The sequence below is a fragment of the Oncorhynchus masou genome, chromosome 21 (assembly GCF_036934945.1).
Source record: "Oncorhynchus masou masou isolate Uvic2021 chromosome 21, UVic_Omas_1.1, whole genome shotgun sequence".
In the NCBI taxonomy this organism is placed as follows: Eukaryota; Metazoa; Chordata; class Actinopteri; order Salmoniformes; family Salmonidae; genus Oncorhynchus; species Oncorhynchus masou.
This window is the reverse complement of record NC_088232.1, coordinates 50,706,170-50,722,023: the sequence shown is the minus strand read 5'-3', so window position 1 is coordinate 50,722,023 and position 15,854 is coordinate 50,706,170. Positions and strand designations below refer to the sequence as shown.

General features: G+C 41.4%; 1 protein-coding gene across 6 annotated transcripts in view; it reads left to right on the top strand.

Annotated features, from left to right (window-relative positions):
• bahd1 (bromo adjacent homology domain containing 1) overlaps positions 1–2,319 on the top strand; it is a 44,593-nt gene extending 42,274 nt beyond the window's left edge. For all 6 annotated transcript variants that reach the window (XM_064928710.1, XM_064928707.1, XM_064928706.1 and 3 more), the window contains exon 7: positions 31–2,319. In XM_064928710.1, the coding sequence (XP_064784782.1) occupies positions 31–220 (190 nt within the window). In that variant the 3' untranslated portion in view covers positions 221–2,319. The remainder of the gene's footprint in view (positions 1–30) is intronic.
• The last annotated feature ends 13,535 nt before the right edge of the window (positions 2,320–15,854 follow it).

The following is a 15,854-nucleotide window of genomic DNA, read 5'->3' as shown; positions in this document are numbered from 1 at the left end:
TTTGACATGTCCTTTGGCTTGGTGTTTCAGATATTGTGCTTTGGAGACTCGTCGGGGGGAGGATCTCCCTGAAAGTGCCACCAGAGTGGTGCCGCCTTCTGTCGAATACGCCGTCCCTGCCCATTGCTGTGTGCCAACGGACATCGACCCCGACCTGGTGTTCATGTGTCGCCACGTCTACGACTTCCGCTATGGACGCATCCTGAAGAGTCTGCAGTAGCACTTGTGTGGATGGTGGTGGAACGGAGGAATCTTAAACAGTGAAAGAGAGAGCTGAAAAGACAGGATTTTGAGACCGACCAAGCCACTCTGTTTTGAAAGGAGTGGAAGATGTTGACAGTTTTAGGCAGAGGAAGTCTCTAAGTCTGGAAGTGCTTTTGCCCAATGTCTCTATCTCTCACTCTTGAGGGATTTGCGAAGGGTCACACTTGGTCAAAGAGGAATTGTATTTTATCATCCCAAGCACAAATCCCCTTTAATAAAACTGATTTGCCAAATTATTATTTTACTTTTGCATCGTCCCGTGACTTTGCCTGTATCTATGTGGGTTATTAGTTACGTTGTGTTGGCAGATGGTATCAGTTAAGACTTGTTTTGTATTTAATGGGATGACTCATGAATTAGATGGTGGCTTAACATATTTATCTGTATTGATTTAGTCTTGAGTTTAAGGTTTAATTGGCTTAAGTGCAGAGAAATATTTATTTCTATATGGAGAATTTTTTTATTACATTTTTTAAAAGTAATTTAAGAGTGCATTATTTAGTATTTTCAAAGCAAGGAAGGCAACTACGAGATAATTATCATTCCTAAGTTGAAATGATCCAGGCGTTCGCCAAACACTAACTCTCTGTCTGCATTGTCTTAGAGGTAAAGTACCAGTGAATCTCAAACCAGCCTTTCGCCTATACCTCACCCCTACCAACTATACCTCACCCCTACCAACTATACCTCACCCCTACCATCTATACCTCACCCCTACCATCTATACCTCACCCCTACCAATTCATGGCCCTACGTAGTCACGTGTTGCTGACAAAACTCCCAGAGTGGCGAGGGGATTAAATAAAACCATTAACTTCGAGACACACTCTTGTCATACATGAATTGCATAATTCAAGTCATTTAAATAATAAGAGCATAAAATTCAAATGAACAAATTCCCCTGGTCATTTTACAAGATATAAAATCGGGCACAACAAATGCTCCATTCTTTTGTATGAAATTGTACAAAATATATTGTGTTTACATGTTGGAATAGCTCTTCGCTTTGGAACCGGCAGCTTTGCTGGCTTGGTCGAAGTGGCTATCGAAGGGGCTGATCATTGTCACACCCTCAGCTTTGGGACACTTGTTCATATGATGAGTGTGAAAGTGCAAATGGAGGGGTGAGGGGAAGGGACTGGTTTGGGATTCAGCATGAGAATGACCAGTGACTCAAACGGGCCACCCCCACGATAATTGTATGTCCCTACTACCCTGCCTTGAATTGACCAATGAACCGGGGTTTGAACACAACACGCGCACTGCCATTAGCCTTACATCCAGGATGCAAGCTCCAATACGTTCAGTTCACACCTCACCAAAAAACCTGCTTTCCATCTAAACCAAGGTTGCCAGTGGGTGGAGCTACAGTTCAGTACAAGCCCCTCCCCATGTTACTGTGCACTAATCCATGTTCCATTATGAGATCATCGACTGTGTCCTTAAACTGAACATGCTACTGATTCGTTAACATGGAAGTCACACTGTGGATTTATGTACATGTGTGTTTGCTTAGATCAGAGGGAATCAAAGTTTGGTATCACAGTTCCCTGAAAAGCTTCCTGTCTGATCAACACACATAGACACACACACACCTGCTTCTAAGATGTATCTCGATGTATAGGGCACAAGCCATAGGAGTACCTTCCTTACACGCTCAAGTCCTTTTTATGTCCAATCAAGATGTGATCGATTTTTCTTACTTGACTGTTGTGCCTGCCTGTCTCGGTGGACTCGGTGTCCAATAACTTTCCATGAAAAGTAGGCCAAGATTATTATTTTTTATGTCTTTTTTAAATGCCTTTTTTTTCATGAAATTCTGTTAATTGCTAAGAAATGTTTGTACCAACAAGGGTATAGAATGGGTATAAAATGTCCCATTCAACTCATTCCCCGGTGTAGAAAACTCAATTCCAAGTGTCTTTGTTCTTGTGTGCATATGTTCCGAGTTTTAGAGGTTCTGGGAATTTTGGGAAAGAATATTCATAGCACAGTGTTTGTATTATTTAACATGTAATATACAAATATTTGAATGGAATAAATAATTAGTTTTAACCCAAGAGTCTCATTTGATGATGTTGTAAAGTCAATAGGGCAAATCTTTGCATATGTTTTTCTTTCTCTTTTTCTCCCCCCACTTTAAAAATAAATAAATATATATATATATATATAAGTTTGTGTAATTTCCTTCTGGTCCTGTAAGGTGGGTGAGCTGTTGCGAGGAACAGGCTGAGACATGTACTAAGAACAACCCACCACAAGGTGTCATACTAGTTCATCTCTGTGTTTTATTTAACATCCTTCTGTCTTCTGACAAACACAATATTGATGTCTCCATGGGCCGTATGCATCAAGCATATCGGAGTAGGATCAGTTGTGTCTTTTTTAGATCACAATTCATTTTGATTACATGGACCGTGAGACCTGATCCTAGATCAGCACTCCTACCCGGAGACACTTGATACCCACAGACCCAGAAGTTCTTTCATTTGGATCCTCCAATCCAATAAATATTGGAACAATATGAGAAAATATATTTAATTGTTGACCTTACACACTTTCCTCACATTTCTCCGCTTTTTACCGAAACAGTGGCAGGGAGGCAATCGGTAATCGTTTCAACTGTGGGATTGCCACCTTTAGTAAGGCATGATAATGTACCGGAAATACAGATGTGATGTAGAGACGCCATGAGGAGTGTGAAGAGCAGACAAAGACATCTGTGTTTTGGCCCACTACTCCCAAACCCATCCTGAACTAGAAAACATGGATCCATCTCTCCTTGTGAATTAATGGAGGCCATTCATGTCTTCTTGTTGAGTGGATCAGGAGATGGGGGGTGTCCAGGAGATAGAGACGTGTGGCGTCTTTCATCCAATACAGTAATTAGGGGTGTCATGCATATTCATGAGGCTCTCTTACCACTCAATCAGCTTCTGGGTTTTGAATAACCTTGGTACATTTGCATGTCTAACAGTGTGTTTGATGTTTGATAAAAGCTTATGAAGGGTATTCTTACTTTTATCTTTTATTTGTAACTGTGATTGACCCAAACTGTACAACATCTGTACACTGAAACACGCGGAGGACAGAAGTCCATTTGCACTAGGGAACTTGTATCTCTACAGCAGCTTGCGGAGGTATGAGTGGAAATACACACACACACGCGTGGACACACATACGTGGACACACACACACACACGTGGACACACATACACGTTGACACACACACACACGTGGACACACATACACATTGACACACGTGAGAGAACACATGCATACAACTACACCCAAAGCAATAGATGAATAAGGGAAGTAACTGTAAGAAGCTTACCCTTCATAAGCTTTTATCAAACGAACACGCACAAATACATGCACACACACGCAAAACAGTAGATGAATACACCTAAATGGAGTGCACCTGCAAAATCACTCATCCCATTTTCAGCTGTCCATAAGATTTTCAATTTGGAGTTCTTTGCTTTTCTTAACAAAAAACATGAGTGCATCAATTTAATCTGTTTGTGACTTCAAGCTCATGTTGTTTAAGGATGTTCTTCTGTCTAATTCAAGGTCTCGATGGAGTATTGTTTTTCTGTATTTTGAGACATGTAATTTTCTACCACCTCGCTTGTTATGTCAATTTGGTTTGTAAACAAAGGCTGATGGCATCCATTTCCCATTTCCTCTTGACCTCAAAGGTACCAGAGCAGATTGCTCAGTTCTTGTTGCTGGCGGAGTCAAAAGGGCAGCACATTATGTTCTGAGCAATCATTTATGAATGGTAACCGCAGAGGAAGCAATTATTAAGCTTTTATAATGTTTGTTTTTTGGCTTGAAAATCATTGGCATTCCTTCTAAGTTGGCTATAGGATACATATGTGGTGGGAATGAATGTGGATATGCTATAGGATATACAGTGCCTTGCGAAAGTATTCGGCCCCCTTGAACTTTGCGACCTTTTGCCACATTTCAGGCTTCAAACATAAAGATATAAAACTGTATTTGTTTGTGAAGAATCAACAACAAGTGGGACACAATCATGAAGTGGAACGACATTTATTGGATATTTCAAACTTTTTTAACAAATCAAAAACTGAAAAATTGAGCGTGCAAAATTATTCAGCCCCCTTAAGTTTACTTTGTAGCGCCACCTTTTGCTGCGATTACAGCTGTAAGTCGCTTGGGGTATGTCTCTATCAGTTTTGCACATCGAGAGACTGAAATCTTTTCCCATTCCTCCTTGCAAAACAGCTCGAGCTCAGTGAGGTTGGATGGAGAGCATTTGTGAACAGCAGTTTTCAGTTCTTTCCACAGATTCTCGATTGGATTGAGGTCTGGACTTTGACTTGGCCATTCTAACACCTGGATATGTTAATTTTGAACCATTCCATTGTAGATTTTGCTTTATGTTTTGGATCATTGTCTTGTTGGAAGACAAATCTCCGTCCCAGTCTCAGGTCTTTTGCAGACTCCATCAGGTTCTCTTCCAGAATGGTCCTGTATTTGGCTCCATCCATCTTCCCATTAATTTTAACCATCTTCCCTGTCCCTGCTGAAGAAAAGCAGGCCCAAACCATGATGCTGCCACCACCATGTTTGACAGTGGGGATGGTGTGTTCAGGGTGATGAGCTGTGTTGCTTTTACGCCAAACATAACGTTTTGCATTGTTGCCAAAAAGTTCAATTTTGGTTTCATCTGACCAGAGCACCTTCTTCCACATGTTTGGTGTGTCTCCCAGGTGGCTTGTGGCAAACTTTAAACAACACTTTTTATGGATATCTTTAAGAAATGGCTTTCTTCTTGCCACTCTTCCATAAAGGCCAGATTTGTGCAATATACGACTGATTGTTGTCCTATGGACAGAGTCTCCCACCTCAGCTGTAGATCTCTGCAGTTCATCCAGAGTGATCATGGGCCTCTTGGCTGCATCTCTGATCAGTCTTCTCCTTGTATGAGCTGAAAGTTTAGAGGGACGGCCAGGTCTTGGTAGATTTGCAGTGGTCTGATACTCCTTCCATTTCAATATTATCACTTGCACAGTGCTCCTTGGGATGTTTAAAGCTTGGGAAATCGTTTTGTATCCAAATCCGGCTTTAAACTTCTTCACAACAGTATCTCGGACCTGCCTGGTGTGTTCCTTGTTCTTCATGATGCTCTCTGCGCTTTTAACGGACCTCTGAGACTATCACAGTGCAGGTGCATTTATACAGAGACTTGATTACACACAGGTGGATTGTATTTATCATCATTAGACATTTAGGTCAACATTGGATCATTCAGAGATCCTCACTGAACTTCTGGAGAGAGTTCGCTGCACTGAAAGTAAAGGGGCTGAATAATTTTGCACGCCCAATTTTTCAGTTTTTGATTTGTTAAAAAAGTTTGAAATATCCAATAAATGTCGTTCCACTTCATGATTGTGTCCCACTTGTTGTTGATTCTTCACAAACAAATACAGTTTTATGTCTTTATGTCTTTATGTTTGAAGCCTGAAGCCAGAAGGTGAATTCACTCATTTGTAAGTCGCTCTGGATAAGAGCGTCTGCTAAATGACTTAAATGTAATGTAAATGTAAAAATGTGGCAAAAGGTCGCAAAGTTCAAGGGGGCCGAATACTTTCGCAAGGCACTGTATATGTGGTGGGAGTGAATGTGGATATGCTATAGGATATATATGTGGTGGGAGTGAATGTGGATATGCTATAGGACATAACCATAACAAGCCCAATTCTCATCTTTTTTCCACTAATCAGTCTTTTGACTAATCAGTATTGCCAATATTTGGTGAAAAAGATCAGAATTGGACTGCCTGTGTAAACACAGTCATCGGAAAGTAAGTCAAATGATGTGACCTGTAGAAATGTATTTGTCCACCCTCGGGCAGGTGGTATAGGCTACCAGTCTTTGAATGTGTCTCATAATGACAGCTCTCCATAATAAAAGGGTTGGTGTGAGATCCTTCATAACATTTCAGACTAGATTAACTGTCTCCATGAGTCTCATGGAGACCATACAGACTTGGCGGGAAGTGATAAGCGCAGGATGGGAAATTGTCCCAGGTCTGCGATGAGCATCATGAGGACCAGTGATTGAACCACCTGCTATAGAAGTTCCTTTAAACAGTACAGAAAAGCATTGAAGAATTAGTCTCTTCTGAAGCCGCTGGAGGGCACAGATTCCGGTGAGCCAGGACTATTGAACAGCGGTCTATTTTAGCTCTGGCTAGCATTCGGTCCCCTTAATCCAGAATGTCATAACTTTCCAATATGGTCCTGAGAGAGAAACCTTGCTTCTGGCAAACAGCTCTGGCAAAACTTTGGCCAATTTTGCAGCAAGCTCATATTTTCACATGCAAATTAGTTTTGTGGCAAACTGTTGCGGCGACTTGTGAACTTCAGGTAAACAATTCTAGCTAACATTCTACTGTTTGCTGCGAATTTGCTTCAAACTCATCATGAATATGCTAATCTTTTTTTTTTACATTGTGTATAACAACATTGAAATGTCTTATCTACTTAAACCAAATTACATATAACTTTAAATCCACTTGCCTCTCACAGAGAAAACTAAACTTAGCATACTGCATTTACTAAATATTCCAAACAACATGCATTCAATGTCTTAACAGATCAAAATAAATCCAATACAATGTTCTGATCCATCTCACAATGAAAACATTATGCAGTCTCACAATACACCTTAAGATCATCAGCATGCTAATGAAGAAAAGAGAAAAGACTGGATATTTCCCAAATAAATTGTTTATTATATATTTTTATCTTCCTACGACATTTACATGAGACAAATGTGAACACTATAGGGATCTTAACCTTACTATGTTTAACGGGGCAACTACAGAATTTACATGAGCCATGTGATAACTAAGCAATGAGCTTTCAACCAATAGAAGTTGAAAAGAGAATGAAAAACAGTTAAATAATTAAAACAACAAAAACTTAATCAATCCCAGTTCAGAACTATTGCCTTTTTGAGTGAACTTTGGAGATGCCGGCCCTGTGCGAATCCTTTGTCCAAAGCGCGTTGAATGCATGCACTGAAACAATCAGAAAACACAAAACAAAACAGCATTAAGATACTGAAAACAATTACTTAAACCATTTTCTATTTTGGCATCTTAAAAAGCGACTAATGGACAGGTTTGACTTTGGAAAAGCGGGGTGACCCATTACAATGTTACCTCGATGTAGCTATGCTTCTCGTTGAAACTTGCATTCTAAATATTTTTCAGTAAGGAAACAATGTTTCTGCCTTGTATAAATACTACTTAAACAAGCAATGTAGTTAGCATAAACTGGTACCTACTAAATCTACCTTTAAATGTGTGGCCAGCTGCGCCTAGAGAGCCATTGTATTTACTTCTGTTAACAAGACCCCCCCCCCCCTTCCCTCGGCCATGAATGTGGGCATTGGTTCCTCTCGAGCATCCTATTGGTCCCTGCATGAACGTAGCGGTGTAAAGGTCTTAAGTATAAATACATTAAAGTATTACTTAAGGTGATTTTTGACATATATGTACTTCACTTTTTATATTTTTGACAATTTTTACTTTTGCTTCACTACATTCCTGAAGAAAATAATGTAATAATTGACCTCCCGGGTGGCACAGTGGTCAAACCCACCAGAGATTCTGGGTTCGAGCCTAGGCTCTGTCGCAGCCGTCCGCGACCGGGAGGCCCATGGGACGACGAAACCATTGGCCCAGCGTCATCTGGGTTAGGGAAGGTTTGGCCGGCAGGGATATCCTTGTCTCATCGCACACTCGTGACTCCTGTGGCGGGCCGGGCACAGTGCACACTGACCAGGTTGCCACGTGTACGGTGTTTCCTCTGACGCATTGGTGCAGCTGGCTTCCGGGTTGGATGGGCATTGTGTCAAGAAGCAGTGCGGCAAGGTTGGGTTGTGTTTCGGAGGATGCATGGCTCTTGACCTTTGCCTCTCCTTAGTCCGTATGTAACGGCGTTCTTCGTTTGTCGAAAGAGAGTCGGACCGAAATGCAGCGTGTTGGTTACTCATGTTTTTTAATGAAACAAATGACGAATACATGAAAATAACTGAGACAAATACAAAACAACAAAACGGAACGTGAAACCTAATTACAGCCTATCTGGTGAAACTACACAGAGACAGGAACAATCACCCACGAAATACACAGTGAAACCCAGGCTACCTAAATACGGTTCCCTATCAGAGACAACAAGAATCACCTGACTCTAATTGAGAACCGCTTCAGGCAGCCAAACCTAAACTAAACACACCCCTAATCAACCACAATCCCAATGCCTACAAAAAACCCAATACGACAACACAATAATATGAACCCATGTCACACCCTGGCCTGACCAACTAATTAACTAAAACACAAAATACTAAGACCAAGGCGTGACACCGTATGGGAATGGCAGTGGTAAGACAAGACTCTAACTACCAATTGGATACCATGAAATTGGGGAGAAAAAGGGGGTACATTTAAAAAAAAAATAATGTCACAATTTACTCCATACATGTATCCTGACACCCAAAAGAATGCTTAACAAGACAGAAAAATTGTCCAATTCACGTACTTATCAAGAGAACATTCCCGGTCATCCCTACTGCCTCTGATCTGGCAGACCTACTAAACACAAATGCTTGTTTTGTAAATGATGTGTGAGTGTGCCCTTGGCTGTCCAAAAATAAAAATTTAAATATATAATATAAGCAATTTGAAATGATTTATACTTTTACTTTTGATATTTAAGCATATTTTTTGCATAAAATTTTTGATACTTAAGTATATTTCAAACCAATACTTTTACACGTTTACTCAAGTAATATTTTACCGGGTGACTTTCACTTTTACTTGAGTCGTTTTGATTAATTTATCTTTACTTTTACTCAAGTATGAAAATTGGGTACTTTTTCCTCCACCGTATGAACGCCCAAATATGGGCAACCGCAACCTTCAAACGAGGCTGCAAAGAAAACTAATGGGATTGTAGCGACTGTGTTGACATCAAAATTTGGGGTGTGAACTACATTTCTATTCAAGCGTGATTGACATGGTAATGGTTCTATAGTATTGGAGAAAATTTGAAAAAACGACACCACCGACGCTGTACGTTATATCGTGACGTGTCATGATGTAACGTACAGCACACATAAAGCAACTAATTCTGTCTTACAGCCTCTCTCCACCAGGTGTAGCACTTCTCTCACCGTTTAAAATTAAGAAAAGGACAGTGACAGGGTAAGTGGGGGATACCTAGTCAATTTTTGCATCATCACTGCAAGCTATCATGACTCTCAAAAGCCACTGTTTAACTTCTGAAGATCACTTTAGCACCGCCCTAAAAACCTGATTCAAATTCGACACAAACCTTCAAATAGCTATGTAAGGACACATTATATAAACTCTAGAGTGTTTTATTTACATTTTAGAGGCGATAAGGTGATAAGTTGGACAGATCGAGTGAAAAAAGCCGTTTCCCCACACGAAATCTCTCCTTCTCACTATCACTCAATTAGGTTTCACTTCCCCACCCGCCATTTTTAAAAAGACCCGACGGAACTCATTGCCTTCTTGAATCATGCAGAGATGGGCATCATGAAGTTCTCGTCATTGATTTTGTTGGAAAGGGGAGAAATTGTGTTTTACAATGGTATTTATATTACAGTTGACTTGGAAGTATGACCTTTTTTGGTCATAAGGTCGATTGTACGGAGCAGCGCGATGTACAAAAGTGAGTTAGTTCACATGACATGCTTGTGTGACACTTCTGATGTTCTTGATTTCCCCTGATTGTCTATGCAACTAAAATGTTGGTCAAAAGGGAATCAAAAGTATTTTCTCCGTTTTGGGGGGACCGAGCTAGCTAGCTAGTTAGCTACCGGTGTCTCCCCTGCCACACTGTGTCATTCGCTCCCGCCTGCCGAACACCTGCCCTCGCCTTAGTGAACAGAACTGCAGGAAAACAGGATTTATTGGCGGTTGTTATGGTGCATTTACCACCACCTACAGTATTGGAGTGCCCGACTGTGTACTGAAGTCCGAGCTTAAAGGGGAATTTCACCCTGGGGGAATCTGGGCTTGTTTTCATTATGTCTGATGCATTCATAGGTCAGAGATGTGTTTCACACCTAACTGCCCAGGAGGAAGGCTGGTTTGGGCTTCGAGCTCTGAATGATACACCCTATGATGGCTTCCGGTGTATAGATGGCGGGGGGCGAGATCTGAAAATAAATGTTGTCCTGCTTTGTGGCATTTCATGAAGGCACTATGTGATACTGATTGCACTATACTTTTCTGTGTGTGTAGATCTGGTTGTCTTTGTATGATAGAGCCATTGAACGTCTTTCCGCAATGTTCCTATCAGCGGATTCATTGCTAAATATACAAGCTGACACATTTTTTCCAGTCTCTGAAAGACTACAAATGGTGTGCAGTGGTGCTTTGCGCTCTGGTTCCATCTCCCTGAAAAGGCAGACTTTTTTTAAAGGGAGCTAACAACACAATCCTTTGGGCAAAACTGAAAGAACTGACCACACCACAATGGCTTTAAGTGATTCCTCTCATCAACATGAATTTGATGATGGAGAATTATTTTTACTACTTGGCATCATTCAACCATAAATGTTTCAACTGGAATATAGAAACAAAGAGTTGAATTTAACTAGAACCGATGCCATCTGTCACACGGGACTAGGTGGGTGAAGGAATCAGGCGTAGAGAGTTCCACTGGGAAAAGTGCTCTTTTAATACGGCACACAAAAATGACAAGCCCAACAACACAGGGCGAGGACAACAAAGTGACTACCCAAAAACACAGGGTGCCAAGTCCAGAAAATATAACCACCTCTACCTAAAACGCAAACACGTAACATAAAGACAATCCCGCACAAAACAAGGGCAGGTACACGTACTTAGGGAATAGGGAAATAGGGAAGCTCATTAAGCCATACCGCAGAACACAGGTGAAACCAATAAGACAAAACAAACAGACAAACGAAAAAGGGATCAGTGGCGGCAAGTAGGACGGTGACGACGACCGCCGAGCACCGCCCCGAACAGGCAGGGGAGCCAACTTCTAGTAGGACGGTGACGACGACCGCCGAGCACCGCCCGAACAGGCGGGGAGCCAACTTCTAGTAGGACGGTGACGACGACTGCCGAGCACCGCCCCGAACAGAGTTTAATGTATTATCTTTTTATGTTTTAGAGACAATACCATGTGGTGCCTGTGCTTCTTCCTGGAGTGGATTCTTGGAGAGAAACAGAATTCCTTTGCCTGCGTGTGTCTGTAGCAGAACTGTATCCTGTGAACTGTATCCCTCTCGATGGATTGGACATTATGCTGGATTTCAAGCAGAAGATGACCCAAGAGAAGTTGAATGGCATGACAACACTCCTCACACAGCTGAACAAGTGTTCCCTGAACTTAATGTATGTTTCTTTAGATTTCGTCTCTCACAGTTGAAGTGTACCTATGATAAAAATTACAGACCTCTGCATGCTTTGTAAGTAGGAAAACCTGCAAAATCGGCAGTGTATCAAATACTTGTTCTCCCCACTGTATATCCATTCTACCCTGCCTTTCTAAACTCTTTGAAAGCCAAGTTAATAAACATATCATCAACCATTTCGAATCCCACCGTACTTTCTCTGCTATGCAATCTGGTTTCCGAGCTGGTCATGGGTGCACCTCAGCCACGCTCAAGGTCCTACTCGATATCATTACCGCCATTGATAAAAGACAGTACTGTGCAGCCGTCTTCATCGACCTGGCCAACGCTTTCGACTCCGTCAATCACCGCATTCTTATGCGGTCTCTCAAATGACTGCCTCGCCTGGTTCACCAACTACTTCTCAGATGGAGTTCAGTGTGTAAAATCAGAGGGCCTGTTGTCCGAACCTCTGGCAGTCTCTATGGGGGTGCCACAGGGTTCAATTCTTGGGCCGAATCTTTTCTCTGTATATATCAATGGTGTCGCTCTTGCTACTGGTGATTATCTGATTTACCGCTACGCAGACGACACCATTCTGTATACTTCTGGCCCTTCTTTGGACACTGTGTTTAACAAACCTCCAGACGAGCTTCAATGCCCTGCAACACTCTTTCCATGGCCTCCAACTGTTCTTAAACGCTTGAAAAACGAAATGCATGCTTTTCAATCGATCGCTGCCCGCACCCGCCCAAATAGCATCACTACTCTGGACAGTTCTGTCTTAGAATATGTGGACAACTACAAATACCTCGCTGTCTGGTTAGACTGTAAACTCTCCTAACAGACTCACATTAAGCATCTCCAATCCAAAATGAAATCAAGAATTGGCTTCCTATATCGCAACAAAGCATCCTTCACTCATGTTGCTAAACATACCCTCGTAAAACTGACTATCCAACAGATCCTTGAAAATAGCCTCCAACATTCTTCTCAGCAAATTAGATGTAGTCTATCACAGTGCCATCCGTTTTGTCACCAAAGCCCCATTACCATCCACCACTGTGACCTGTATGCTCTCGTTGGCTGGCCCTCACTTCATATTTGTTGTCAAACCCACTGGCTCCAGGTCATCTATAAATCATTGCTAGGTAAAGCCATGCCTTATCTCAGCTCACTGGTCACCATAGTAACACCCACCCGTAGCATGCGCTCCAGCAGGTATATCTCACTGGTCACCCCCAAAGCCAACTCGTCTTTGGGCCGCCTCACCTTCCAGTTCTCTGGTGCCAATGACTGGAACGAATTCCATAAATCACTGAAACTGGAGAATTTTATCTCCCTCACTAACTTTAAGTATCAGCTGTCAGAGCAGCTTACCAATCACTGCACCTGTACACAGCCCTCTCTAAATAGCCCACCCAACTACCTCATCCAAATATTGTTATTTATTTTTGCTCTTTTGAACCCCAGTATCTCTACTTGCACATCATCATCTGCACATCTATCACTCCAGGATGTATTTCGCCACTATGGCCTATTCATTGCCTTACCTCCCTAATCTTACTACATTTGCACTCACTGCACATAGATTTTTATATTGTGTCATTGACTGTACGTTTGTTAATCCCATGTGTAACCCTGTGTTGTTGCTTTTGTCGCACTGCTTTGCTTTCTCTTGGCCAGGTCCCAGTTGTAAATGAGAACTTGTACTCAACTGCCCTACCTGCTTAAATAAAGGCAAAATAAAAATAAAAGAAATAAAAATTGCGGGGGTAGCAGAAAAATACCGAAGCGTAATGTGTGGGCCCTGTAGTCATTCGAAAAGTGAGTGTAGGGGCCACATTTGTTACATTTGTGATAGGAAAGTATGGGGAATTCACTTACCCTCCCAATTAAACTATAAACAATGGGATTTTCTCGGTCTGGTTAATACATTAAATGGCTTGAAGCATTTTTTTTTCCGCAGTGTGAGTTAGGGAGAATTAACACGGAATGTAGACATAACTAGTAACAACTTAGTGTTAGGGTTCCATAATTTAGGGTTTCCATCAAATAAAAAAATCACTGCGGAGTAAATGTGACATAATGAAGGAATCTCCTCCCTCAAAATACACAGGCATTGAGTATGTTTCTCAACCAAGGAGAGGAGGTAACATCGAGATCCTACTACTACAAAGGGAGGCTTACTGGATATCCTGTCTTAAAACATTGACCCCTAGTGGTCTGAATATTGACTTTGATCTCAGACCTCTTATGAACAATTATTTCATTCATGAACAAGTCTTATACATTGATATGTTCTTTCTACAGATTATTAGCATACACCTAAAATGTTCCTCCTGTTGATGATGCTTATTATGCATTAACGTCTTGAAACTCTGGGGGCGCTATTTCATTTTTGGATGAAAAACGTTCCCGTTTTAAACAAGATATTTTGTCACAAAAAGATGCTTGACTATGCATATAATTGATAGATTTGGAAAGAAAACACTCTGACGTTTCCAGAACTGCAAAGATATTCTCTGTGCGTGCCCTAGAATGTGAGCTACAGGCAAAACCAAGATGAAACGGCATCCAGGAAATCAGCAGGATTTTTGAGGCTCCGTTTTCCATTGTCTCCTTATATGGCTGTGAATGCGAGAGGAATGAGCCTGCCCTTTCTGCCGTTTCCCCAAGGTGTCTGCAGCATTGTGACGTATTTGTAGGCATATCATTGGAAGATTGACCATAAGAGACCACATTTACCAGGTGTCCGCCCGGTGTCCTGCGCCGAAATTGGTGCGCAAACCTCAGCTGCAAGTATTTTTCCATGGAATTCAGAGAAGAAAGCAGGCTTCCACAAACGATATATCAATGAAGAGATATGTGAAAAAACACCTTGAGGATTGATTCCAAACAACGTTTGCCATGTTTCGGTCGATATTATGGAGTTAATTCGGAAAAAGTTTGACGTTGTTGGTGACTGAATTTTCGGTTCGTTTCGGTAGCCAAATGTGATGTACAAAACGGAGCGATTTCTCCTACACAAAGACTCATTCAGGAAAAACTGAACATTTGCTATGTAACTGAGAGTCTCCTCATTGAAAACATCCGAAGCTCTTCAAAGGTAAATTATTTTATTTATTTGGTTATCTGGTTTTTGTGAAAATGTTGCATGCTAAATGCTACTCAAAATGCTAAGCTAGCTTAGCATACTCTTACACAAATTAGTGAATTGCTATGGTTCAAAAGCATATTTTGAAAATCTGAGATGACAGTGTTGTTAAGAAAAGGCTAAGCTTGAGAGCAGGCGCATTATTTTCATTTTATTTGCGATTTTCAGAAATCGTTAACGTTATGCTAATGAGCCTGAGGCTTTATTCACGATCCCGGATCCGGGATGGGGAGTATCAAGAGGTTGGTTAAACCAAAATATTACATGTAATAAATGTGAAAATGTGAAATTAAATACGAAACAATTAAATATGTGAAATTGAATTAAACAATTAAGTATGTTGATGCTAATATTATGTACAATATTCAATTATGTTTCTATATGATAACAATAGCCTAATATACACTGCTCAAAGGGAACACTAAAATAACACATCCTAGATCTGAATTAATTAAATATTCTTATTAAATACTTTTTTCTTTATGTAGTTGAATGTGCTGACAACTATTCACACAAAAATTATCAATGGAAATCAAATTTATCAACCCATGGAGGTCTGGATTTGGAGTCACACTCAAAATTAAAGTGGAAAACCACACTACAGGCTGATCCAACTTTGATGTAATGTCCTTAAAACAAGTCCAAATGAGGCTCAGTAGTGTGTGTGTGGCCTCCACGTGCCTGTATGACCTCCCTACAACGCTTGGACATGCTCCTGATGAGGTGGCGGATGGTCTCCTGAGGGATCTCCTCCCAGACCTGGACTAAAGCATCCGCCAACTCCTGGACTGTCTGTGGTGCAACGTGGCGTTGGTGGATGGAGCGAGACATGATGTCCCAGATGTGCTCAATTGGATTCAGGTCTGGGGAACGGGCGGGGCAGTCCATAGCATCAATGCCTTCCTCTTGCAGGAACTGCTGACACACTCCAGCCACATGAGGTCTAGCATTGTCTTGCATTAGGAGGAACCCAGGGTCAACCGCACCAGCA